Source organism: the organism of the source record quoted next, unplaced genomic scaffold (genome assembly GCF_019419815.1).
Source record: "Pyrus x bretschneideri cultivar Hongxiangsu unplaced genomic scaffold, Pyrus_bretschneideri_v1 Contig10, whole genome shotgun sequence".
In the NCBI taxonomy this organism is placed as follows: domain Eukaryota; kingdom Viridiplantae; phylum Streptophyta; class Magnoliopsida; order Rosales; family Rosaceae; genus Pyrus; species Pyrus x bretschneideri.
Genome location: NW_025999391.1, coordinates 5,049,135 through 5,075,707, shown reverse-complemented (window position 1 = coordinate 5,075,707; position 26,573 = coordinate 5,049,135). Strand labels below are relative to the sequence as shown.

General features: G+C 40.4%; 2 protein-coding genes across 2 annotated transcripts; both read right to left on the bottom strand.

The window, feature by feature from the left end:
* Positions 1-9,556: 9,556 nt before the first annotated feature.
* On the bottom strand, positions 9,557-11,878 carry LOC125469434 (xanthotoxin 5-hydroxylase CYP82C4-like). The gene is made up of 2 exons (XM_048566772.1): positions 10,835-11,878; positions 9,557-10,264 (listed from the first exon to the last, which is right to left on the bottom strand). The coding sequence occupies exons 1-2, from the start codon at positions 11,780-11,782 to the stop codon at positions 9,638-9,640; spliced, it is 1,575 nt and encodes a 524-aa protein (XP_048422729.1). The 5' UTR covers positions 11,783-11,878; the 3' UTR covers positions 9,557-9,637.
* Positions 11,879-13,409: 1,531 nt separating this feature from the next.
* LOC103940020 (xanthotoxin 5-hydroxylase CYP82C4-like) lies at positions 13,410-15,844 on the bottom strand. The gene is made up of 2 exons (XM_009350099.2): positions 14,772-15,844; positions 13,410-14,199 (listed from the first exon to the last, which is right to left on the bottom strand). Exons 1-2 carry the CDS (start codon positions 15,717-15,719, stop codon positions 13,573-13,575), a joined length of 1,575 nt encoding a protein of 524 aa, XP_009348374.2. The 5' UTR covers positions 15,720-15,844; the 3' UTR covers positions 13,410-13,572.
* Positions 15,845-26,573: the final 10,729 nt, after the last annotated feature.

Sequence of the window (26,573 nt, the reverse complement as noted above, 5' to 3'; positions counted from 1 at the left end):
CCCAAGCGACACTTGACTTTTCCCTTTGTCATCTTTCTTTTCATCACTGTCACTCGACATATTCTCTGAGTCCTCTATCCTCAACAGTATCTCATAGAAATCCTGGTAAGACTCACAGTGAGTAGTAGTGGCCATAGAACGCCATCTCTTTCTAGTGCCCAAGTGAAAACGATGAAGCATCTCCGCCGGATTACCAGCGACATCAGGATAGTAACGAGACAAATCAGTGAACTTACGATAATACTCGTTAGCCGTCATCTTTCGCTGTTTCAACTCAGTGAATCCTGTTTCTTACGGTCGATATACTCAGGGGGTACAAATCTCCTCTGAAACACATCCTTGAAAACATTCCAATCGGTCCTCTGAGCTGGAGTCAACCTACGAAGTTCTTGCTCCCACCAAGCTGCAGACTCCATCTCCAGAAACCAAGAGGTTGTCTCAACCCACCTATCCATAGGAAGGTTCCCCTGGTTATGCAACACACGGAAAGTCTTCTCTATGTGTTCCAACCAACGCTCTGCACCTTCATGACCCTCGTTACCTTTAAACTTATCCAACTTCAGGTTATACATAGTTTCCAGAGGAGTCCTCTGGGGAGGGCGCATCACTGTTTGAAGGGTTGTAGCAATCACTTCCCCCAACTGAGTAAGATCGGGGAAACTAGACTCATCTGAGCGACGTGGTTCCCGACGAGGCGGCATGATTCTGACAGAAGACACCAACTATTAGAATACTCACAAAGACACAGGACTGCCAAACCTAGGCTTTGATACCAAACTGACACACCCCGACCGAGATCAGGGAGTGCTGGCCGTCACACGAATGTGACGTAGCCATGTGCGCGTGCGGAAGCTATTAAGAAGGTAATATAAAAGTACGAATAATTAAAAACCTAATAGCATACAAAGTACTAGTGTATGTGAGACACAATTCAGAGCAAGTCTACAACAGTCCAAAAGGAAAAGATACGACATATTTACACCCGAAGGTGACCCTACAATGGTGAGTGTCTGTCAGAAATGCCGGGACGCCCTCTGGTATAAACCACCGAACTTGCTAGACCACTAGAACCTGGAGGGGCGCAAAAACAAAAGCGTGAGTGGGCAAAAACAAAGTTCTTTGAAAACTCTTTAGCAAAACACTTTCTAACCCCTCGCCGTAAAACCTGTATACTTCCCAGAAAATAAACATATATACGTATGTATAGGTATGCCAATCATGCTCCACAATATGCCATTCATGCTCACAATATGCCATTCATGCTCACAATATGCCATTCATGCTCACAATATGCTATTCATGCTCACAATATGCCATTCATGCTTGAGAATATGCCACAACAGAATCTCATAATCAAATATAAATGCTCAAGCATAACCACATCAATAACATATAATCTGGCAGCCGGGAGTCACCTAACGTGACATGTACCGCTGCATATAGAGCTCCAATCTCAACTCAACATCTGAATCTGCACACAAGTCGGAGCCACCTAACGTGGTCTGTACGACAGGACTGGGTGTAATATATACGCTCTAGTGCTACGATCACGTGAAGACTATGCGAATAATCGCGGGTCACCTACGAGTCGGAACTACCTAATGTGGTCTGCACGACAAGGCTTGCACCTAACTTGGATCCAAGACGAGCGTGTGGTGCGGGTGAACATCACGTGAAGGACTCTGCCCCTCTCTGGGCGGGAGCACTAACACCGGGGGTGCAGATTATGAGCTCTCTAAGCATTTCAAACTACTACTGCATAATAAACAGGAATGCATAACCACATGAATACCGCTTACCTGGCACTTACCTGTGCGTCCACAGCACCAAATACACATTTATATATATATGTATGCCACTACTAATACATGCGATGATGCGTAAACAACATTCATATGATGCATGGCATAAAACAAATAACCTTTTCTATTTAATTTCTGGGAATTAATATGTATATAGGTATATACGGAAAACAAAAGCCCACTCACTGGTAATTAGAAGGGTCGTAGCCCCCCTGCCTCGAGTGTGTACGCTCGTCCTCGGAATACGAATCACCTAAACGCGACAAAGTTATGAAAACGTTAATTTAAAAGCACCTAAGCAACTTCTCGTAATAACTTCTCATACATTGCTCAAATTGGACAATTGAATATACCAACGTGACCTACACAACCTCAGGATCACACCCATATTTTTAGAAAAATTTTTGGACCACGCACGCGCCCCCACGCGCCGGCCAAGGCACGGCCCTACGCGCCCCCACGCGCGGCCACGTGCACTGCACACTGACGGTGTCAACAGACGCCATCAGGAATATTCCGTCAAACTGACGGAATATTCCGTTAAATCTAACCAGATTCCGTCACTACCGTTAGGAATATTCCGTTAGACTTAACGGAATATTCCCCTGTCTTCTCCGACGAGACTCCGGCGCCGGCGACGGCGCCGGAAAACTGGGTAATTTTCAAACTAAGTTTTCTCCTTCGTTTTTTAACCATTTTTCACGATCTTTATACCAAAATGAAGCTTAGGACTAGTAGAACAACGTTAGACTAGTTTTAAGGCCTAAAAATTGCTAGATCATACCTGTCTTCAACTTCAAGAATCGGCCAACTTCGTACAGGACGATCCCGACGTCCAAATTCACCCAACGAACCACTCCGAGGCTCCTTGGGACCTCACAAACACATCTACAAGCTTAGAAATTCCAAAAACACACTAGTTTAGGTTTGCATGAACAGTGCAATAATTCGGCCATTGTTGAAACGACGTGAAAACGTTCGAATTCTTACCTGGAAATGGCACCTCTGAACTCCTCTCAGCTCCACGAACACGATGGTGGTCTTGGTTTCTCGATTGGTGAAGTATTGAGTAAGTTTGTGTGTATGTCCGTGTGTTGAAGAAGGAAGAAGAAGAGAGGAAATGGACTAGGGGAGAGAGAGAGAGAGAGAAAAAGAGAGAGAGACTGAGAGACAGAGTGACAGAAAGTGAGGAAAAAAGGGAGGGAATCCCGGAAAGTGATAGTGTGTGTGTGTGTGGGTGTGATCCAATACATTCCACACCGCACCAACAACTAATAACGTGACAAAAACGATCTAGGGGTAAAATCATAAATTCATACGTACGTTTTAATAAATCCCGGGACGGGATGTTACATATATACCATTCAATTTCTTAAGTGTTATACGTACAAAATAAAAAAACGAAAATAAATTGGTTTAGGCGACGAAATATTTGAATCACGCCGCGCAAACATTTAAAAATTTTTTTATTTTATTTTATTTATTTTTGTAAAGACTTTGCGCAACGATGTGTTTTTCGTCGCGCAAGGGTTTTTTTTTTACTAGTGGATTCTTCTGAGAAAATTATCCAGGTAGAACCAAATGGGATCCATCAGTGATAAAACATCTAACGTTTGTTTTCCTCTTTATGGATCAAACTTTTGTTTTAACAAAGCAACTTGAAGTAATCATCCTCGGAGTATATCACCGCGTTGATTGTTGGAATTCTATAGCCCTACGGTTTAGTTGATGGTTGAAATGTTGCTACAAGGCGGACATGCACACAGAGCTATTCCCTTTTCAATTTCAGGTTTTTATTTTCCCGGTCGAATGTTGTTGCTTAAGAATAAGCTAGGGTTTTCTATTTCTCTCCGTTAATTTAGAGAGATGTACTCCCTAGCCAGTCTTGTGCTACGGTTGTCTCCTTGCTTTTTCTGTAAGGTTTTTATCTTATCTCTCAAAGTTGTCAACGGTGTTTTACCAGCGTATATTTTAGCTGGATGAATCGATCTTCTTTCCATGTCCTCTGGTGCGAATTGTTATTCTAGCGAAGGAACTGCTTGTTAGATGAAGTCAAAATGCAGTTTCACTCATCGTGCTTTGAGGACTCCAACGTGCTTTGAGGACTTTAGTTCTGTTTGGAGTTCTATCTGATTAGGCTTCCTTGTTTATAGGATGTAATTTTCAAATATGTGCAAACTGTTGCTTTTCTGATTTGTATTATTTGAATTTCGAATCTCCTTGTAAATAGGGGTTTCAAACCCTCTGATGTAATCATGAAGCAAGTATAAATACAAGCATCCCATAGTTAAATGGGTATGCAATCATCTTGAAAAAACCCGAGTTCTTAAGTTTTACACTGCTTACCAAGACTTTTGATATGAAAGACTTAGGTGAAGCATCATTTGTTTTGGGCGTTGAGATAACAAGAGACAGGAAAATAAAGCTTATGGGCTGTCACAAAAGTCTTTCATAGACAAAGTTTTGAAGAGATTTATCATGTAAGGCTACTCAAAAGGTGAAGTGCCAATGGGAAAGAGTGACACACTCAACAAAGATCAGTGCCCTAAGAACAATTTAGAAAGGCAAAGCATGCAAAATAAACGTTATGCATCACTTGTGGGGAGCTTAATGTATTTTCAAGTGTGCACTAGGCCTGATATAGCCTTTTCAATTAGTGCGTTGGGGAGATTTCAGTCTAATCCTGGTGAACAACATTGGGTGGTAGCTAAGAAAGTGATGAGGTACCTGCAAAGAACTAAAGCTTACAAACTCGTGTACAAGAATGTAGACAATTTGGAACTGTTTGGATATACAGATTCTGATTTTGTAGGGTGTCTAGGTGATCGGAGATCTATTAGTGGCTATATATTTTTCTTGGAAGGAGGAACAATATCATAGAGAAGTGCCAAGCAAAAGACACTAGCTACATCTACAATGCAGGTAGAATATATAGCATGTTTCGAAGCTATGGAACGAGGAATGCTGCTGAAAAACATTATATCTTTTCTGAAAGTGGTTGACACAATACCAAGACCTTTATTGATCTACTGTGATAACAATTTAGTAGTGTCATCTGCCACTCGATTAATGGATGTAAAGTATCTGTCAGTCAAAGATAATGTAAGAGCTGGGGTTGTATCTATTGAACATATTGATAAAATCTTGATGATATTGATAGCTGAACATCTTACAAAGCCATTAGCAGTGGGAGTTTTCAAAGAACATGTGGCGAAAATGGGAAGCCTTGAATCTCTTAAGTCAGCGGAAACGTGGGCGTAAAAGATAGTATGTTGTTCAAGTTCTTTAGTTTGTTGTTTCATGTTTAAGTTCTCTTTATAAATGAATATGTATGAACATATGTTAGTAATGTTGATTCAAAGAATGCTGGTTTTGGTCTGTCGTATTTGGCTCATATATATATATATGCAAACATGTATTATAAATATCAAGGGAGCGAATGACTGAGTGCCAATAAGGTTGATAAATGAGACCATGATAAAAACTCTCCTTTTTCCAGAATGTATGAATATAGCATTATGTATGATGAACAAAGAAATTTGTGATTTTAGAGTGCTTGTACTAAAAGGAAGTACAAGATTTTCTGAAGTTCGATTTTACAAGTCAATCATGACAGATGTGTGAGGAAATGATTAATTATGTATTAACTCATGTGATCACTAAGGAACTGAACCTTATTATGAGTAGGTGGTAATTTTTATTTTTTTGGTCAAATGATAGAATTTGTTAGATTAGATGTTAAATGGTGGTAATTGAATGTAATTAATAAAGTCCAAAGTGGGAGAATGTTGGAACTTAGTTTGGACTCTACCAATTTTAAATAAGTTAATTATCCAATCTGATATAAGAGTTTATTTAAGAGTTAATGACTGGATTAATTCTATCTTCTTTAAAGTAGGATCTTAAGGAATACGTGATGGAAACGTGGAACAACCCATGATTGCAAGTTAACCACGATACTCGCAGTTACTGAAACTGCTATCCTTAATGGAGGGATGCAGTTATACGAGTGAGTATGTATATATATACTTGGTCCCTGCTCAAGGAATGTACGGGTTCCATTTGTGACAATTCTAGACCCATTACTAGTAGTGAAAGTAAGGCTTTCCATTCAGCAGAAGAATCGAATGTTAGAGAAATTTGAACCCTTGCAATGGCATCTTCAGGTACAAACCAGACACAAACCCAGCACCATAATATTGTACTTTTACGATTGCATGGATCTGAATTCTTTGTAGTATTAACTCTAGGTCTTAATAGTTTTACACCCATTCCTTCAGTCATGTCCACCAGCAAGTCTAATGGTGTTGCCAATTCAAACCCTTGAAGCAATCTTCCAACTGTCGAGTGCATACCTTGTAATGCAAATTTGAAACCTGGACATGACCGTCTTCCAGACCAAAATGGAATAAACTCGATCGAAATGCTGACCAGAAGCATCAATGCTTACTTGGGTTGTAAGAAACCTATCTGGACAAAACACATCAGGATGTAACCACACACTTGGGTCTCTATGCAATTTCCATAAATTCACAAGCAATTATGTGTTAAAGTCCCACATCGGTGGGGATAAAGGAAACCAATGAGTTTAAATAGAATTACCCCACTCTAACTAATATCGAGGCCTTTTGTGGTAAAACCTCACACCTGACGGATTGGGCAGATGGTAAAATTGAGGATAGTATCGGTGTCGTTAGAGTGGGCCCTCCAGGCCTGTCGATCTAAAAAATTTCAACATGGTATTAGAGCCCATGGTTACGGGCCTGTGCAAAAGGTTGTCACAAGGAAGTGTGGGTTTGGAAACAACCTTGGACTCTTAACATAAAATCGGCCTCTAAGTTCTAAGAGTCATTTCCTAAAAAAAATTGAAAACAAGTTTGGACTCCATTGGAGCCGATCTCTGAGTTTCAATTGCCGATGTGTGGATCTCCACGTGTGAATCACTAAATGGTGTTACATGTGAGGGGGTCGTGCAAGCCAAAGGCTTATCACAAGGAAGTGAAGTGTGGGCTTGGAAACAAGTTTGGACTCTTAACATAGAGTCGGCCTCTGAGTTCTAAGAGTCATTTCCTGAAAAGGATGGAAAACAAGTTTGGACTCTTAACGCGAAGGGGTCATTAGAGTGGGCCCCCCGAGCTCGTCGATCTAAAAAATTTCAACATTGTGTGCTCTTTGGAATGTGAAAGTCGCAGACATTGCAGTCTTCGATTGCTTCGTGCGCAACTGAGAGTGGTGCTGGGGGATAAAGGCGAAGTGTTTCTTTGACTACGGCTTGGAGGTAAACCAAGTTTTTGATAGTAAGTATCTTTAACCCATTTGCCGACTTTGTCGTCTCTCTCTTCTTGAGCACTCTTCAAAACATGCTTATGGTTTTTTTTTTTTTCGAAAGAACGATAGCTTAGTGGTTAGATGTTAGATTAGAGAGGCGACGAGATTTGAACTCAAGCAGAGATGCAATGGTATAACTCTTTTCCATCACTGTGATAAAGGGCCATTTGCCATGCTTTTGGTTTAATAGTAAAGAGAGTGTCCATGTTAAGCTGATTGATATGGTTTTTGAACCAGCTAACATTATATTCTGCAAAATGAAAGAGATGATAATTGTGAACAATTAACAAAGTGTTGAAATTTTCCTATGACCCTATAAATTTATAAAGATGGAGATTTTTGCATTCTTATATTTGGAGTAGGTATTATAGGGTAAAAGATAGTGTCAAATTATCAAAGAGACGGGTCAAAGGCTCACTTCCAACAACACCGACATTATCCCCAACTTGGTAATTATTACCCGCACAATCCTTTAGGTGTGAGGTTTTATCACAAAGGTCTCGGTGTTAGTTAGACTCAGGCACTACATGCGGGGTCAAAGGACTCACCATCATCGTGCGGGGGTAAAGGACCTACCATCCATGCGGGGGGCCAGGGGGACCCATCATCCACTCGGGGGGCCAAGGGACCCACCCATCATGTGGCAATACATTACGCGCCTGCTCTCTAGCTTTGATACCATGTCAAATTATCAGAGAGATGGGCCAAAGACCCACTTCTAATAACACCGATACTGTCCTCAACTTGGTAATTACCACCTGCACAATCCATTAAGTATGAAGTTTTATCACAAAAGACCTCAGTGTTAGTTAGAGTGAGATTATGATATTTAAACTATTACTTTTTGTTTTTCTACGACCAATGTGGGATTCATAGTACCCTTGTGTGAAATGAAAAAAAAAAACAACTAAAATGGACTATATGTCTTGTCCTCTGTTGATGAATTTGGGTATAACTCGTTAAATTGGACAACAATCCAAGTATCCAACACATTGTGGCTAAAATCTCTCGGGTAGAATGATGAGATTCTATGGAACTGGACTAGAATAATCCCTTCTTCTTCCTTTTCCAAGACAAAGACACCAGTCCAAGTCACCAAATGAAGGTATGGACTTAACTTTATGTTTGGATGAGGAACTTTGACTTAGTAACTAAAAATACACCACAAGAAGACTACCAATAAGTACTCAAACACTACAAACTTTATTACTACAACATTACAAATGAATTAGAAGACTCTAAACAAGGGACTTTCAAAATGACACTTTCTAATGAGTCATTTGAAAATTCTGTCATATGTATTGCACATTTAGTCACTTGCAAGTCTCTTCATCTTTTTTTTTTTTTTTTTTTTTGTGGATTCTTTAGAAGTTTAGTCAAATTTTTTTTGTGCATTTTTTTGCACATTTGAAAATTCTCTCATACATAGACGGTATACATGACACACACACACACACACATATATATATATATAGAGAGAGAGAGAGAGAGAGAGAATAACAATGAGTTCAGAATTATGGGTTGTGTTTTCAAGTAAGTTATCAAACGAGCCTTCATAGATCCCTGAGATCTCTTTGGATATATGTGTGGATGTTTCCATAACTTCATTTTTTAGTGAAAAGGTGAAGTTTGGGCTTGGATCGATTTACGTATATAAGTACTCGACGTTTTGCCGTTGGGTATGCAAATTTGTGGTCCATGGACCTACGACGAGGAGATACTTTGACTATCTAACACGTAATGGAAGAAAATTGAGCAAAATTACCCTTACTTTCTTTAGGCATTTGTACAGATTATGCAAGCTCTGTATCTGTTGGGTCCTATTGGGGCACTGAATTTCAATGTAAATAAGATCCTACTAATAATTTGTTATCGGTTCTAATGAGCTGGGTTACAATGTTAAAATGATGAGATTGTTCATTGTTACGTGGGCTTGGTCCTCCAAGTCCTGTTAGAGCTCTCTTCAACTTGCTCATGGCTAGATCGATTGGTTTCGTGAATTGGGTTACAATGTTAAAATGATGAGCTTGTTCATTGTTCTGGATTTTCTGTTATATAAGACCTTCCAAACATTTATTTGTGTGCCAAAGCCTTTTTGTTACAAATTCTTCTAAAGTATGGAAAGAGAAATTCATATGTGTGCCAAAACTTTTAAGGTGTGTTTCATTGTTATTCCAAATATGTATTTGTCCATTATTATGAATGAAAATTCCCTTTTCACAATTAAAAAAAAGTGATATTCATAAATTACACTTGTGATGCATTACATTACAGCCATATAAAAAATAAGGGAAAAATTAGGATCAAAACACTAATTTTTTTCTTCATCTCATATACTACCAAATTACTACTATTAACAAAAGAGTTTTATAGAGGTAGTTGCGCGTATCCTACTATGGGACCTATATTCATTGACTGTTTTCACATGATAAGATATAAATATTACTCGCAAACAGACACAACGTTGAGAGTCTACAATTACATAGCATACAATCACAATCCAATGCCTATCTTTCATAGAATTGACAGGGCAAGCGTGGAGTTAGCACAACTTCAAGTGAAGTTGCCTTTGGCATAGTAATACCTAGTCCTTTAGCCATGTCCACAGGCATGTCCAAGGGAGTGGCCAATTCAAACCCTTGAATCAATCTACCAAGAGTCAAGTGGATAACTTGCATTGCGAATATGAGACCTGGACAAGATCTTCTTCCAGATCCAAATGGAATGAACTCAAAATGTTGACCAGAGACATCAGTGCTTGCTTGGGTTGTAAGAAACCTATCTGGGCAAAACGCTTCAGGGTCTGACCACACAGATGGATCTCTGTGCAATTTCCACAAATTTGCAAATAAACGTGTGCCCTTTGGAATGTAAAAGCCACAAACTTGGCAATCTTCCATTGCTTCATGAGGGACTGAGAGTGGGGCTGGAGGGTATAGACGTAGGGTTTCCTTGACAATGGCTTGGAGGTAAGTTAGGTCTTTGATATCAGTGTCTTCAACCCATCTCTCTGTGCCAACTTGTAGGTTTATCTCTTCTTGTGCATGCTTCAAAACATGCCTATTGTTTAATAATAAGGAGAGGATCCACGTCAAGCTGGTCGCTGTGGTATCTGAGCCTGCTAAGATCAGAGTCTGCAACATAAAAGACTATAAGTGGTGAACAACAGAATGGAGTGTTCCAGTTTGCAAACATGCACGTACTTCTAGTTAGGGATCATAATAAGAAAAACGCTTGGATCTTTATATCTCATGAGTCATTCTTTCCGACAGATAATTACAATTTAACAAGTGTGTATAAGCTTTTTTTTTGTAGTTTTAGTGAATTACTTTTGTACATGTGTCCGACTGTAATTTGTAAATAAGAAAGAAATTATTTATATGTAAGAAACCAGACAATATACTCCTAACAAAGTAAATTGGGTGGAGACTTTTTTTAATAAGCTTGTTATGAGTAGCTTGCTTGCTATTTGTGCTTAACTCACAATTTTTTTTTGTCAAACTTAACTCACACTTACTAGACAAGAGTACTATACACCAGTCACTAAAAAAAGGATAAAAAAATTACCGAAAAAACACTAACCTCTTGTAGGTACGGGAAAATGACTTCTTACATGTTAGAGTTGAGTAATGTTCTAATGAATTTACCAACGTATGCTAAAGAGATCTAGATCTAGAGATAAAGTCTCAATTAGAAGAACATACCTGCGATGTTGCCTTGATGATAGTTTCACGAGTTTGACCAAGCACAGTATTGTCCTCAATCACAGAAAGCATGACATCAATGAAGTCAAGCTTGTCCCTTGAGTCAATTTCCTTCCTTGCATTCTTATGTTCTTCAATCCAACTTGCCATTAGAGAATCAAAATCCTTCCCGATACGCTTCATATTCTTCACTTGCCCCATTAGATCAATCCAATGCGGAAACCCAATTACATCAGAAACAGCTGGTTTCCCAGCCACACACATAAACTCCTTCACCATTTCCCGAATCCTCTTATTTTCTCCCTCATTATCTGAGTCATTTCCCACTTTACCCCAATCAAAATATCTCTTCCCAGCAATCATTTGAGTAATTACATTCAAGGTCAGGTGCTCAATCCACTCGCTAATCACCACCTTGCTTTGACCATTTTCCCCTTTTGTTTTGCAAATTTCGTACAACCCTTTGATAAAAGAATCAACCTCACAGATTTGGACATGTTTTAGTGTCTGAAGCCTGCGGCTAGAGAGCAACTCAACGATGACCATTTTTCTCATGTTACGCCAATACGTGCCGTATGGTGCGAACCCTAAAGCTGCATAATTGTAACCAAGGTACATTCCTTGTGCCGACTTTGATCTCGATGCAAAAGCGATGTCGTTTTTGGTGAAGCATTCCTTGACTGCATCATAGTTGCTGATCACAAGTGCAGGGTGCTTGCCAAGCCGTATGGTGAAGATTGGACCGTACTTGTCAGCCATGGATGCTAGGGTTCTGCAAAGTGGCTTTCTGCCTCCAAGTTTGTGGAGGTGTCCTATGATTGGAAGGGCACCTGATGGTTGTGGGGCTAACATGCCCTTGGTTTTGCGACTTTGGATTTTTACCCTCCATAGATACAGAACAAAGAGTAAAATCCCTACAATTGCTAGAAGATGAGAAGGAAAATCCATAATGTGCCGCTGCTGGCTATGGTGACAATTAGTGCTCAAAATATGTTGTGCATAAAAGTTGAACTTTCAATTTATTCATGGTTTGTAGATGGGGAAATCGTTGTATCATCCTCACACAAGTTAAAATGATACAATTCTATTGTTGGCCCCACTAATTAAGCCTTCAAATGTTTTTGTATTGACTAAAGTTACTAGTACTCATCTACTACGCAAGATACTTGATTTGACTATATGGACATTTTCAATCCTCGTGGGTTGAAAATTCAGCAGAAGTTTGTTTTTTTTACCCAAAAAAACTTTGGAGTCGTTAGAATCAGTAATGGATCCAAGAAATATTATTTGCGGGGTTAGTACGAATAGCACGTTCAACATTAAAAAAAAATTATCAGAAAACATGCAAATTGACATTTCATTGAGCTTTGGTAGGTCTAAAGTTATTTGTTAAGTCATATTGCATTTTTGTCAACATATGTCAATAGCTTCCGAGCAAGTATGTCCACTGATTTCAATAACTTCCTAGCGAGGATGCCAGCTTATGTTAAGTGGGCTAATCAATAGATGCCCATAGAAAAGCATACAAAGGTATAAAACTAACAACTACATTGCCTAGTACCCAAAAAAAAAACTCGTCGAGCAGTTAAAAAACAACTTCTCATATTTTAAAAAAAGACACCTAATTTTTCCATAGAAGATTTCTTAGCTTATCAGTTGACCCACCTTGCCCAAGTAAATCCGCCCTCCGCTAGAATTATAATCTTCGACGCAAATCCTTCCACGCAACTGGAAATTTATTTTCAACGCATAATTAAATATTTACCATGAATATAAAAGTGAGTAGGTGGAGTGACCTGAGATCTCTTTGGACATATGTGTGGATGTTTCCATAACTCCATTTTTTTAGTGAAAAGATGAAGTTTGGGCTTGGATCGATTTACGCATATAAGTACTCGACGTTTTGCCGTTGGTTATGCAAATTTGTGGTACATGGACCTACGACGAGGAGATACTTTGCCTATCTAACACGTAATAGAAGAAAATTGAGCAAAATTACCCTTATTTTCTTTAGGCATTTGTACAGATTATGCAAGCTCTGTACTGTTGGGTCCTATTGGGGCACTGAATTTCAATGTAAATAAGATCCTACTAATAATTTGTTATCGGTTCTAATGAGTTGGGTTACAATGTTAAAATGATAAGATTGTTCATTGTTACGTGGGCTTGGTCCTCCGAGCCATGTTAGAGCTCTCTTCAACCTGCTCATGGTTAGATCGATTGGTTTCGTGAATTGGGTTACAATGTTAAAATGATGAGATTGTTCATTGTTTTGGATTTTCTGTTATATAAGACCTTCCAAACATTTATTTGTGTGCCAAAGCCTTTTTGTTACAAATTCTTCTAAAGTATGGAAAGAGAAATTCATGTGTGCCAAAACTTTTAAGGTGTGTTTCATTGTTATTCCAAATATGTATTTGTCCATTATTATGAATGAAATTTCCCTTTTCACAATTAAAAAACAGTGATATTCATAAATTATACTTGTGATGCATTACATTACAGCCATATAAAAAATAAGGGAAAAATTAGGATCAAAACACTAATTTTTTTCTTCATCTTATATACTACCAAATTACTACTATTAACAAAAGAGTTTTATAGAGGCAGTTGCGCGTACCCTACTATGGGAGCTATATTCAATGACTGTTTTCACATGATAAGATATAAATATTACTCGCAAACAGACACAACATTGAGAGTCTACAATTACTTAGCATACAATCACAATCCAATGCCTATCTTTCATAGAATTGACAGGGCAAGCGTGGAGTTAGCATAACTTCAAGTGAAGTTGCCTTTGGCATAGTAATACCTAGTCCTTCAGCCATGTCCACTGGCATGTCCAAGGGAGTGGCCAATTCAAACCCTTGAATCAATCTACCAAGAGTCAAGTGGATAACTTGCATTGCGAATATGAGACCTGGACAAGATCTTCTTCCAGATCCAAATGGAATGAACTCAAAATGTTGACCAGAGACATCAGTGCTTGCTTGGGTTGTAAGAAACCTATCTGGGCAAAACACTTCAGGGTCTGACCACACAGATGGATCTCTGTGCAATTTCCACAAATTTGTAAATAAACGTGTGCCCTTTGGAATGTAAAAGCCACAAACTTGGCAATCTTCCATTGCTTCATGTGAGGTTGAGAGTGGGGCTGGAGGGTATAGACGTAGGGTTTCCTTGACAATGGCTTGGAGGTAAGTTAGGTCTTTGATATCAGTGTCTTCAACCCATCTCTCTGTGCCAACTTGTAGGTTTATCTCTTCTTGTGCATGCTTCAAAACATGCCTATTGTTTAGTAATAAAGAGAGGATCCACGTCAAGCTGGTCGCTGTGGTATCTGAGCCTGCTAAGATCAGAGTCTGCAACATAAAAGACTATAAGTGGTGAACAACAGAATGGAGTGTTCCAGTTTGCAAACATGCACGTACTTCTAGTTAGGGATCATAATAAGAAAAATGCTTGGATCTTTATATCTCACGAGTCATTCTTTTCGACAGATAATTACAATTTAACAAGTGTGCATAAGTTTTTTTTTTTGTAGTTTTAATGAATTACTTTTGTACATGTGTCAGACTGTAATTTGTAAATAAAAAAGAAATTATTTATATGTAAGAAACCAAACAATATACTCCTAACAAAGTAAATTGGGTGGAGACTTTTTTTAATAAGCTTGTTATGAGTAGCTTGCTTGCTATTTGTGCGTAACTCAATATTTTTTTTGGTCAAACTTAACTCACGCTTACTAGACAAGAGTACTATACACCAATCACTAAAAAAAGGATAAAAAAAATTACCGAAAAAACACTAACCTCTTGTAGGTACGGGAAAATGACTTCTTACATGTTAGAGTTGAGTAATGTTCTAATGAATTTACCAACGTATGCTAAAGAGATCTAGATCTAGAGATAAAGTCTCAATTAGAAGAACATACCTGCGATGTTGCCTTGATGATAGTTTCACGAGTATGACCAAGCACAGTATTGTCCTCAATCACAGAAAGCATGACATCAATGAAGTCAAGCTTGTCCCTTGAGTCAATTTCCTTCCTTGCATTCTTATGTTCTTCAATCCAACTTGCCATTAGAGAATCAAAATCCTTCCCGATACGCTTCATATTCTTCACTTGCCCCTTTAGATCAATCCAATGCGGAAACCCAATTACATCAGAAACAGCTGGTTTCCCAGCCACACACATAAACTCCTTCACCATTTCCCGAATCCTCTTATTTTCTCCCTCATTATCTGAGTCATTTCCCACTTTACCCCAATCAAAATATCTCTTCCCAGCAATCATTTGAGTAATTACATTCAAGGTCAGGTGCTCAATCCACTCGCTAATCACCACCTTGCTTTGACCATTTTCCCCTTTTGTTTTGCAAATTTCGTACAACCCTTTGATAAAAGAATCAACCTCACAGATTTGGACATGTTTTAGTGTCTGAAGCCTGCGGCTAGAGAGCAACTCAACGGTGACCATTTTTCTGATGTTACGCCAATACGTGCCGTATGGTGCGAACCCAAAACCTGCATAATTGTAACCAAGGTACCTTCCTTGTGCCGACTTTGATCTCGATGCAAAAGTGATGTCGTTTTTGGTGAAGCATTCCTTGACTGCATCATAGTTGCTGATCACAAGTGCAGGGTGCTTGCCAAGCCGTATGGTGAAGATTGGACCGTACTTGTCAGCCATGGATGCTAGGGTTCTGCAAAGTGGCTTTTTGCCTCCAAGTTTGTGGAGGTGTCCTATGATTGGAAGGGCACCTGATGGTTGTGGGGCGAACATGCCCTTGGTTTTGCGACTTTGGATTTTTACCCTCCATAGATACAGAACAAAGAGTAAAATCCCTACAATTGCTAGAAGATGAGAAGGAAAATCCATAATGTGCCGCTGCTGGCTATGGTGACAATTAGTGCTCAAAATATATTGTGCATAAAAGTTGAACTTTCAATTTATTCATGGTTTGTAGATGGGGAAATCGTTGTATCATCATCACACAAGTTAAAATGATACAAGTCTATTGTTGGCCCCACTAATTAAGCATTCAAATGTTTTTGTATTGACTAAAGTTTCTAGCACTCATCTACTACGCAAGTTACTTGATTTGACTATATGGACATTTTCAATCCTCGTGGGTTGAAAATTCAAATGTTTTTGTATTGACTAAAGTTTCTTGCACTCATCTACTACGCAAGTTACTTGATTTGACTATATGGACATTTTCAATCCTCGTGGGTTGAAAATTCAGCAGAAGTTTGTTTTTTCCCCCAAAGATCTTTGGAGTCGTTAGAATCAGTAATGAATCCAAGAAATATTATTTGAGGGGTTAGTAAGAATAGCACGTCCAACATGTAAAATTTTTTGAACAAAAAAACATGCAAATTGACATTTCATTGAGCTTTGGTAGGTCTAAAGTCATTTGTCAAGTCATGTTGCACTTTTGTCGACATATGTCAATAGCTTCCGAGCGAGTATGTCAACTGATTTCAATAGCTTCCTAGCGAGGATGCCAACTTATGTTGAGTGGGCTAATCGATAGATGCTCATAGAAACGCATACAAATATATAAGACTAACAACTACGTTGCCCAGTACCCACAAAGAAACTCGTCGAGCAGTTTAAAAACAGCTTCTCATATTTTAAAAAAGGGCACCCAATTTTTCCATAGAAGATTTCTTAGCTTGTCAGTTGATCCACCTTGCCCAAGTAAATCCACCATTGGTTAGAATTATAATCTTCAACGCAAATCCTTCCACGCAACTGGTGAGCCTGGTTAGAATTATAATCCACCCTTGTAGGCGACATTCCTCAAGTGAGCCTGGTTTCTGTGTTCCTCGACCAGATTCAAGTTGAAGGTGAGTTGTTTGTCATTTTCACTTTGCATGTAGTTCTGGACTCGGAACATTGCTTGCTCAAGCTCAACTGGGACAACAACCTCTGTACCAAAGGCAAGTGAGAATGGAGTTTCTCCTGTTGAAGTTCGATACGAAGTGCGGTATGACTAAAGAACTTGGGGTACAAATTCTGGCCAACAACCTTTAGCCTTGTCCAAGCTAGTTTTCAAAGTGCGCTTGATTATTTGGTTGATGGCTTCAACTTGTCCGTTAGACTAGGGATGAGCTGGGGAGGCAAAACATAAGTTGATGTTGAACTTAGAACAGAACATCATGAACTTCTTGTTGTCGAACTGTCACCCATTGTCCGTGATTATTGCATTAGGAATGCCAAATCTGCAAAGGATGTTCTTCCATACGAAGTCTTCTATTTTTGCCTCAGTAATGGTTGCCAAGGGTTCTACTTCGGCCCACTTTGTGAAATAGTCAACTGCAACGATTGCATAGCGGACCTTGCCCTTTCCTACAAGCATTGGGCTGATCAAATCAAGTCCCCATTGGGCGAAAGGACAAGGGTTGATCATAGGAATAAGAGGCTCAGGAGGGGAGTGATGAATAGCTGTGTAGCGTTGACACTTATCACATGAGCGGGATATTCTGATGGCATCTTGGTGAAGTGTTGGCCAGTAATATCCTTGGCGAAAAGCCTTGTGTGCTAGGGATCGAGATCCAGCATGATCTCCGCAGACTCCTTCATGTATTTCTCGAAGGACAATTTCCGCTTCCGCAGGTGTGAGGCACCGTAAGTATGGTAGGTTGAAACTTCGCTTGTGGAGTTGGTCATTAATGATCAGGTAGCGGGTAGGCTTGTATCGAATCTGTTTAGCTTGGACTTTATCATTTGGGAGAGTGCCATGAACAAGGAATTTATAAATTGGGGTGATCCAGCTATCCCCCTGTTGCAAGTTGCACACTTTTGTGACCATGGTGCTTAGTGTTGCCAACAATTCGACATGAATTTTTCTCCCAATCTTGTCTTCCACTGCTGAGGCGAGGCGAGCCAAATCGTCTGCATGATTGTTTACCACTCGAGGGACTTGGGTGATCTGGTAGTGGAAGTGTTTGAGCAAAAGCTGCGTTTGCGCAAGATACGCTGTCATGGAGTTATCCTTAGCATCAAAGTTGTTCGTGACCTGGTTAACTACCAATTGGGAGTCACTGAAGATATTAATTTGTTTAACTCCAAGGTGTTTGGCCAAACATAAGCCTACTAAAAGGGCCTCATACTCGGCTTCATTGTTTGACGCCTTGAATTTGAAGCGGAGAGCATACTCCATTGCCACTTAGTCGGGGGTAGTCAGGACTAGTCCTGCTCCATAACCCTGTTGGTTGGATGATCCATCAACATATAGAGTCCATACTGGGAGTGTTGGTTTTACCTTCTGGGTTTCCAGGGGTGATGAAGCCGCTGCCTCAGGTGTAGGAGAAATGTCAACGGGATAAGTGAATTCCGCAATGAAATCTGCAACTGCTTGGCCCTTTTCAGCTAGCTTTTGGTGGTAGGAGATGTCAAACTCTCCTAGTGCTATGGCCCATTTGATCATTCGCCCCGAAGTGTCAGGACTCTGAAGTATTTGTCGGATGGGGTGATTGGTAAGCACGATGATGGAGTGTGCTTGGAAGTAGGGGCGAAGTTTCCGAGCAGACATGACTAATGCTAGAGCTAATTTCTCAATGTTGGAGTATCATGTCTCCGCATCTTGTAGAGCCTTGCTAGCGTAGTAGACAGGTCGTTCGATACTACCATCCCAACGAATAAGGAAGAAACTGACTGCTGAAGCTGAGACAGATAGATAGACAATTAGGGTGTCACCAACTTCAGGTTTGGAAAACAGATGGGCTTTACTCATGTACTCCTTGAGGATCTTAAATGCTTCGGCACATTCATCAGTCCACGTAATATACTTCTTACTTCCCTTAAATGCTTTGAAAAAAGGAGCGCATTTGTCTGTGGCCTTAGAGATGAACCTGGTCAAGGCTGCCACCTTGCCAGTAAGGCTCTGGATGTCTCTTGAGGTTACTGGTTCTTTCATGTCCATGATTGCTTTGATCTTCTCGGGGTTAGCTTCAATGCCTCATTGGCTAATTATGAAGCACAAGAATTTTTCAGAGTCCACACCGAAAGCACATTTGTTGGGGTTCAACCTCATTCGATACTTCTTCAGGATGAAGAAGGTTTCAGACAAGTTGGCAATGTGTTGGTCAGCATGTTTGCTTTTGACTAACATATCATCAACATAAACTTCCATGTTTTTCCCAATCTGTTCAGCGAACATTGAATTGACTAATCTTTGATAAGTCGCCCATGCATTCTTTAGGCCGAATGACATGACTTTATAGCAATATAGTCCTCTATCAGTGGTGAAGGTCGTATGTTCTTGGTCCGAAGGGTTCATGAAGATTTGATTGTACCCTGAGTAAGCATCCATGAAGCTCAAGAGTTGACACCCTGCTGTAGAGTCTACAAGTCTATCAATGAGAGGAAGGGGAAAGCTATCCTTCGGGCATCCTTTGTTTAAGTCGGTGTAGTCGACACACATTCTCCACAAGATCAACAACATATGCGTGGATACCATGGCCTTGAGATCATTAATGCCTGTGCGCCCAAAGATGACATTGTATGCCGTTGGGCAGTCAACCACCAAGAAGTTAGTGGTGATGGTGGCTGTGTACAGGCCTGTAACGATGGTGAAGGGTAAATGTACGCTCCCTAAAGGTTGCACGACATCACCAGAGAAGCTTATCAAAGGAGAAACCGAGTGATCGAGCAAGTGTTCAGCTACATTAAGTGTTTTGAAAGCTTTAGTAAACATGATATTGACCGACGCCCACGTGTCTACCAGGATTCGTTGTACGTCAAAGTTGGCTATGTGAGCCTCCACAATCAGTGGGTCGTTGTGAGGATAGACGATACCTCTTTTTTCCTCAGGGTAGAAACATATTGGATCCCAGTTAGGCTTTTGATACTTACCTCCCCTGATGTCTTCCACGTGAAACACTTGGTGGCCAAGCTTCAAAGTTCGTTCATTGTTTTTCATGGCCTTGTTGGAAGATTCAGATATGGGCGTGCCACCGCTTATGGAATATATCACATTCACTTAGCGTTGGTTGCGGTTATCCCTTGGAGAGTGAAGGAGGAACTGGTCAATTTTTCCTTCACGTGCCAAAGCTTTAATATGATTACGGAGGGTGATACATTTCTCGCCGTCATGGCCATTATACTTGTGGTAACCACAAAACATGCCTGTGTTCTTCGTGGACTTGAAATCTGGCTCCCTCGACCTTGGATTTGGTATCAAGTGAGCTATACTGGGGTAAATGGCTGTGCATGTGGCGTTCAAAGGTGTGTATGTCTTATACCTCGGGGTAGGACCATTCTTGACACGTGTTTGGCCCACTGCATTGACCGCCTGGGGGCGGGTATTATCGTGGTGATACTTTTGGTTATCGCGATAGTGCCCCTTACTCTTTTTATTAAAATGAGACTGGTGAGGATGGAAGTCTTTCCTCTTACCCTGAGAATGATACACATGTTGACTTGGCGAGGTATTAGGTATGGCAGGGGGAAGCGTCGCTGCTGTTTGGAAAGTTGAGGTTTTCTTATTCGGTTGGATTTGGCTTCCACTCCCCATTTGCTGATAAGGGATGGCTGTAGGGAGTTTCCCTTGATATGTCCTTGCCTCGACAGAGGCATGGTTATAAGCCTGTGCCATTACCTCAGAGTAAGTCTTCCAAGTGTTAGCATTTATCATGTACTTGAAGAAACAGTCACGTAGGCCTGCCGTGAAGGCTTTAAGGGCGATCTTGTCATCTGCCTCAGCGCAGCGAGAATACTCATGGCTGAAGCGGCCGGCATACTTTCGTAGTGACTCATCCGGCTTCTGGCGAATAGTGTACAAGTCATCTGCGGAATTCAAACAATCTGTCTGGAAGATGTGTTGAGAGATAAATAGTTTCCTCAGTTCCTCAAATGAGTCTACTGTCTCAGGTGGAAGACGGCAATACTAATTCAGAGCTCCTCCAGAGAGGGTAGAGGGGAAGAGAAGACATCGTTCTTCGTCAGTATGCATCCGGTATGCCATGGTGGACTTAAAGAGGTTAAAGTGTTCAATCAGGTCGTCCCTTCCAGTGTAGAGTTGTAAGCCAAGCTTCTGCTTTGTCTTTGCTTGGAAGGGAGTGTCGAGGATCCTTCTTGTAAGAGGGCCAGGCCTAGGTTGGTTCTAGTTAGGTATTTCGACTTGACGTTCAGCCTTCAACTTGTTCACTTCCTCAAGGAGTTGTAGGACAAGGGGGTCCTGAGTGAAGTCAGGTACTGCTAGATCCTTCTTCCGCAAGTCTCCATCTCCTCTTGGAAGTAGGAAAGCTTGGTCAAGGGCATGGGATTTTTTTTTGGACTCACCGTACTGACTTCCAGGGCGAGCCTGTCGAAACGCCCCCGAGTCCCCCGTACCTTCATATTCCTCTAGGACATGTAGCTCATTCCCTAGATTGGAAATTGGCTTAGGGCATGGAAGATGACCGAACCTTTCAGAAACCCTTGGATCATTGACCTTCGAGCTCATGTGGATGGGGTTCTCTCGACGTTGCCTCAGGAAGTCCCGACAGTCGTGATAAACGGCTTTTGATCCTTCTACTCCTTCTGCAAGTAGGTGTCTTCCTCCACTTCTCCTGCTTCGGGTTGAAGCAGCTGGGTCGAGAGAGGTCTCATGTTGATCAACACCTTGATGAGTAACTCGCTCCCCATTAAGGATATCCATGTTGAAGGCAGGTGATCCCCCGTGTTGAAGGGTACCCAGGTGATGGTTGACCTCCCCGGGGGCGATGAGTTTGTGTGTTTGAGTATGCCTAGCTTCATGGAGCATTCCGAAGAGCTTCTCATACTGCTCCTGGAGGATCTCATTCTTTATCGCTATCTTGTTGTTCTGAGCCTCTAGCTCATCAACTTTAGCCTGAAGAGCAAACCTCTTTCGTTCCTTCTTTCGTTGCTTTGCACTAAGTACGAGGGGGGTGTCGTTCTGCGTGCTGTGGCTCCCTTCACTCCACATGTTGGAGAGGGGTGCCTGGTCGAAGGAAAGTGTGCGAATGGTGGAAACCAGCTTGACAAAGTTGGAGAGAGTAGGAATAAGTGCGATTCCCACAGACGGCGCCAAATGTTGATGCACAAAATCGGCAAGGACTTTGATACAACAGAAAGTGTCAAGTTTGTGACCTTCGCTAGGTTGCTCTGGTCATTAGTGTGGATAAGTATGTAAATGAATAGAGACAGGTAAGCAAATAACACAAGATGTACGTGGTTCACCCAGCTTGGCTACGTCCACAGAGTAGAGGAGTTCTCATTAGTTATGAAGGGTTTACACAAATACATAGGTTCAAGCTCTCTTTTTGTGAGTTCTAGTGAATAGTTTAGTACAAATGACATTAGGGATTATTGTGGGAGAATGATCCCCTTTTATAAAAAAGAGTTTCTAGCTTTGTTCTAACATTGACACGTGTCGTGTTGTGATTGGCCTCTGATATCGACATGTGTCGCGCTGTGATTGGCTTCTGATACCGACATGTGTCGTGTTGTGATTGGCCTCCTGGTTAGAGGAAAAGTCTTGTGGGTCTTTCACGGTATGTTGTTGACCGGTGCTTAGTAGTTTCGGGATTGGTCAAGTATGGTACAAGCAAATACTGTAGTGGGGCATGAACTTGTCTTAAGGACAAAGTGTCCAACACTTGCCTCGATCGTATTTCCATTTTTTTTAATCCATTATATTATGTTCATTTAAAATTGGTTATCCATGTGCATGCATTACTTCGATATATAATTGCATGATTTTTTATTTTTATTTTTTATTTTTGATATGATTTAATATAGTGATTAGGCCCTAATTTTTCCAACACCATATGCGGTGCCATCACAATTCGCAACCTATCCATGTTCATAGAATTCAAAGTAGTGCCCATTCTTTCAGTCATGTCCGCCGGAAAGTCTAATGGTTTTGCCAATTCAAACCCTTGAAGCAATCTTCCAACTGTCAAGTGCATAACTTGCAAGCAAATGTGAAACCTAGACATGTCCGTCTTCCAAACCAAAATGCAATAAACTTGAAATGCTGATTAGAAGCATCAATGCTGGCTTCAAATCAAGGTCTAACCATACACTTGGGTCTCTATGCAATTTCGACAAATTCACAAGCCATTGTGTGCCCTTTGGAATGAGAAAGTCGCAGACATTGCAGTCTTCAATTATTTAGTGCGGAATTGAGAATGGTGATGAGGGATAAAGGCGAAGTGTTTGTTTGACTATGGCTTGGAGGTAAACCAAGTTTTTGATATCAGTAGCTTCAACCCATGTCTCCTTGCCGACTTTGTGGTCTATCTCTTCTTGGACACGCTTCAAAACATGCTAATGGTTTAATAGTAAAGAGAGTGTCCATGTTAAGCTGATTGATATGGTTCTTGAACCAGCAAAATGAAAGAAATGATAATTGTGAACAATAGGTATTATAGGGTAAGAGATAATACCCTTGTGTGACATGAAAAAAGCAACTAAAATGGAATATATGTCTTGTCTAATTTTTTTGGTGCATTCTTTAGAAATTTAATCCAATTTTTTGGTACATTTTTGCACATTTGAAAAATTCTCTTATATATATATATATATATATAGAGAGAGAGAGAGAGAGAGAACCCGTTCATAGTTCTACGATTTTATAAATTTTTAAAATGTGAATTTACGAAAATATCCTAAAGGCAAGGGTATTAACTTTCGCTGATCAACGTATAGTGAGATGTACAAAGTATTCTTTTAGCGTATTCTTGAAGTAGAGAGAGAGAGAGAGGGAGAGAGAGAGAGAGAGAGAGAACCCGTTCATAGTTCTACGATTTTATAAATTTTTAAAATGTGAATTTATGAAAATATCTTAAAGGCAAGGGTATTGACTTTCGTTGATCAACGTATAGTGAGATGTACGAAATATTCTTTTAGCGTATTCTTGAAGTACTCAACGATATGAACACGTAGGCGCAAACGGAATCGAATTCGGAGTTACGGTTAAAATTTTACGGAACTACAAATCTGAAAAGTACTTTTGTAAAAAATACTATATATTATTTTATATCTCTCTCTTATTATTATTTTATTTTATTTTGGTTGAGGGAAATGATGGAAAGGGGAATGGTGGACGGAGGAAAGAAGAAAGGAGATAAAAGGAGAGAAAAGAGGAGAGTGAGACCCAATCGGAAAGGAGGAGAGAGAGAGATGGACCAATGGGTAGGAAGAGAAGGGAGGGGAAAGGAGAGAAAAGAAAAAGAGGGAACCGAAACCCACTTCCTGTCAACCCGTATACCCGCGACAACCCGGTTTCGAACAGGTAAAATTCCGGCAGTTCTCAGCCATTTTTCAGGCGATTTTCACCCCACCTTCATTTGAAATCACCACCATACTTCTTCTCCTTCATTTTTCACCCAAGATTCGATGGAAATTGGGCCAAATTCGTGGCGTTTGGCTACGGTGACACCGACGGTTCTTGGCAGCTATTTGCCGTTACGGCGAGTTTCACCACCCACCACCACCTCCAGTTGACTCCCCTTGAACCCAGGAATAAGACCCAAACACTAGAAGGGGTGTCGGAACATCAATGGAGTCAAATCGAATCCCACCATTTCTAGGGTTTCCGGCGGGTTCAAGTGAAATTGGGGCTTTTTCCGGCGAAATTGGACTTGGCCACAGGTATAAAACTTGCTCTACTCATTAAGATATACATTCTGGTAAAATTTGAGAATTTTTGGAAATAGTTGATTTTTTCGGCGAGTTGAGGCGGCCGACCGCCACGTGCAACGGCCCGTGGCCAGTGGGCCGACGCTGCATTTTTAAGTTAAATTCGATGTTTTGATTTCAATTTGATCACCGTTTGTTATAGTTCGATAGTTTGAACATAGAATGGAATACTATGCCACTTGACTATTTTATGATTCGATGATCCGATCATTAGATCGTCACCAAACCTTAATAAGTTATAGTATGTAATATTTGAGGATCATAGAAATTGACGGATTGGGAATATGACGTACGGATCTTCTCAAATTGAATTTCTAAGTTTGTAAAACAAACGTTGATAGCAACCCAATTCTAGCAATTGGCGGAGATCCAACTGTTGCATCGTTCCAAAACTTTAGGATGTTGTTCTAAAAACTTATTGAAACTCTTGGGAAGTTATGGATTGGAAATCCGTGGTGCGGATCTTCCGGATGGAGTTACGTAGGGTTGTGGACCCTACCGTCGACATTTGACCGACTTTTGACTTTTGACTTTTGATCAATGGGTTGTAAATCATTCTAAAACGTCATTGGGGATGTGTTTTATGTAAGTTACGTATTCTATCGATAATAATTCTGAGACGTGATTTGATATTTATTTTAGACGACGATCGTTCGTGACGCCTCGATATTTGTGCTAGGGAATTGTAGCGCGGACTTCAGGTGAGTGTGTTTTTTCTTTTATATAGTATTTACATATTTGTTAGTTTCCATTTATACATTGAAAGAGAATTTACTACGTATGCCTAGCTTAGACTAATGCTTATAAGAATTAGCTAAATAACGGAAAATTACGAAGTGATCATAAATCCTACGGGATGCACAGGTATGCATATGTCTATTGATGCCATGATTATACCTATGGCTATGAATGATATTATGTTGACTAGAATTGCAATACCCTGAAAAATTTATATATATATATATATATATATATATATATATGCGGAGAAAATCAAAAATAAATTGATATGGGTATGAAAAATTAAATTGAGAACTTCTAAAGTTTGTTTCTAGAAATTATTATAAATTATGTCGTAAAATTATCGTTAAGTTGAAAAGACAAAAATGCCCCTAGCTGTTATAACGTAATTATACGAGGACATATTTTATCCTCATATATTTTGTCATGTTTCTTGACATATTTGGATAGAGTTCGATCTTACGAACGCGTAGGTGAAAACCATTCGTGAAACGGTATTATAATGAAGAAGTTATTAACGAATGAAGTTGAGGCAAAAATAGTCATTTTGCCATTTATTTTGGAAGGCTCCAGAAAATCTGGAGCAATGGGAGTGCCACGTGTGTGGCTAGGATGAAAGGAAAAGAAAAGAAGAAAGAGAGATGGACGGATGGGATGAGAAGGAGAGAAGAGAAATGAGAGAAATGAGGAATGGGACCGGCTAATGAGGAAAGAGGGAAATGAGGGGGAAAAAGGGAAAGAATCGAGTCCTTTCTTTGACCCGCGTGACCCGACCCGGATACCCCACACTCATACGCCAATTCTGGCATTTCCCCGACGAATTGAGTATTGCCACCACCACCATTCAACTCAGCAACTCTCCCTCTTCCTTTTCCACCCAAACTCGACGAGGTTTGGGTTCCATTTCACGAAGAACCCCACTGGTGGGTATGGCGGTTCAAGGGTGGTGATTCCGTCAATCCCAAAGTTAACTCCGACCACCACCGCCATCAAACTACTTCTAGTGAGGCCAGGAACAAAGCCCAGGCATTGGTTGGGGCAGCGGAGCACCGGAGGTGGTGGATTGAAACCACCACTTTTTAGGGTTTTCTAGCCATCTCCGGCTGAACTAAAGTTTAGCCCAGGTATAAAAGTTGTTCCCCTTAACTTGATCTACATTTCTGTAAAATTTGAGAATTTTTAGAAATAGTGAAATTTTCCGACGAGTCGGGGCTGCCGATCGCTACCCGCGACGGCGCGTGCTGCAGCGCATGGCCAGTGAGCCAACATTGCGTTCTTATGTGAATTTCGTTATTCTAATTATGTTTTTGGTATCTAATTGACGTGTTTCAATTA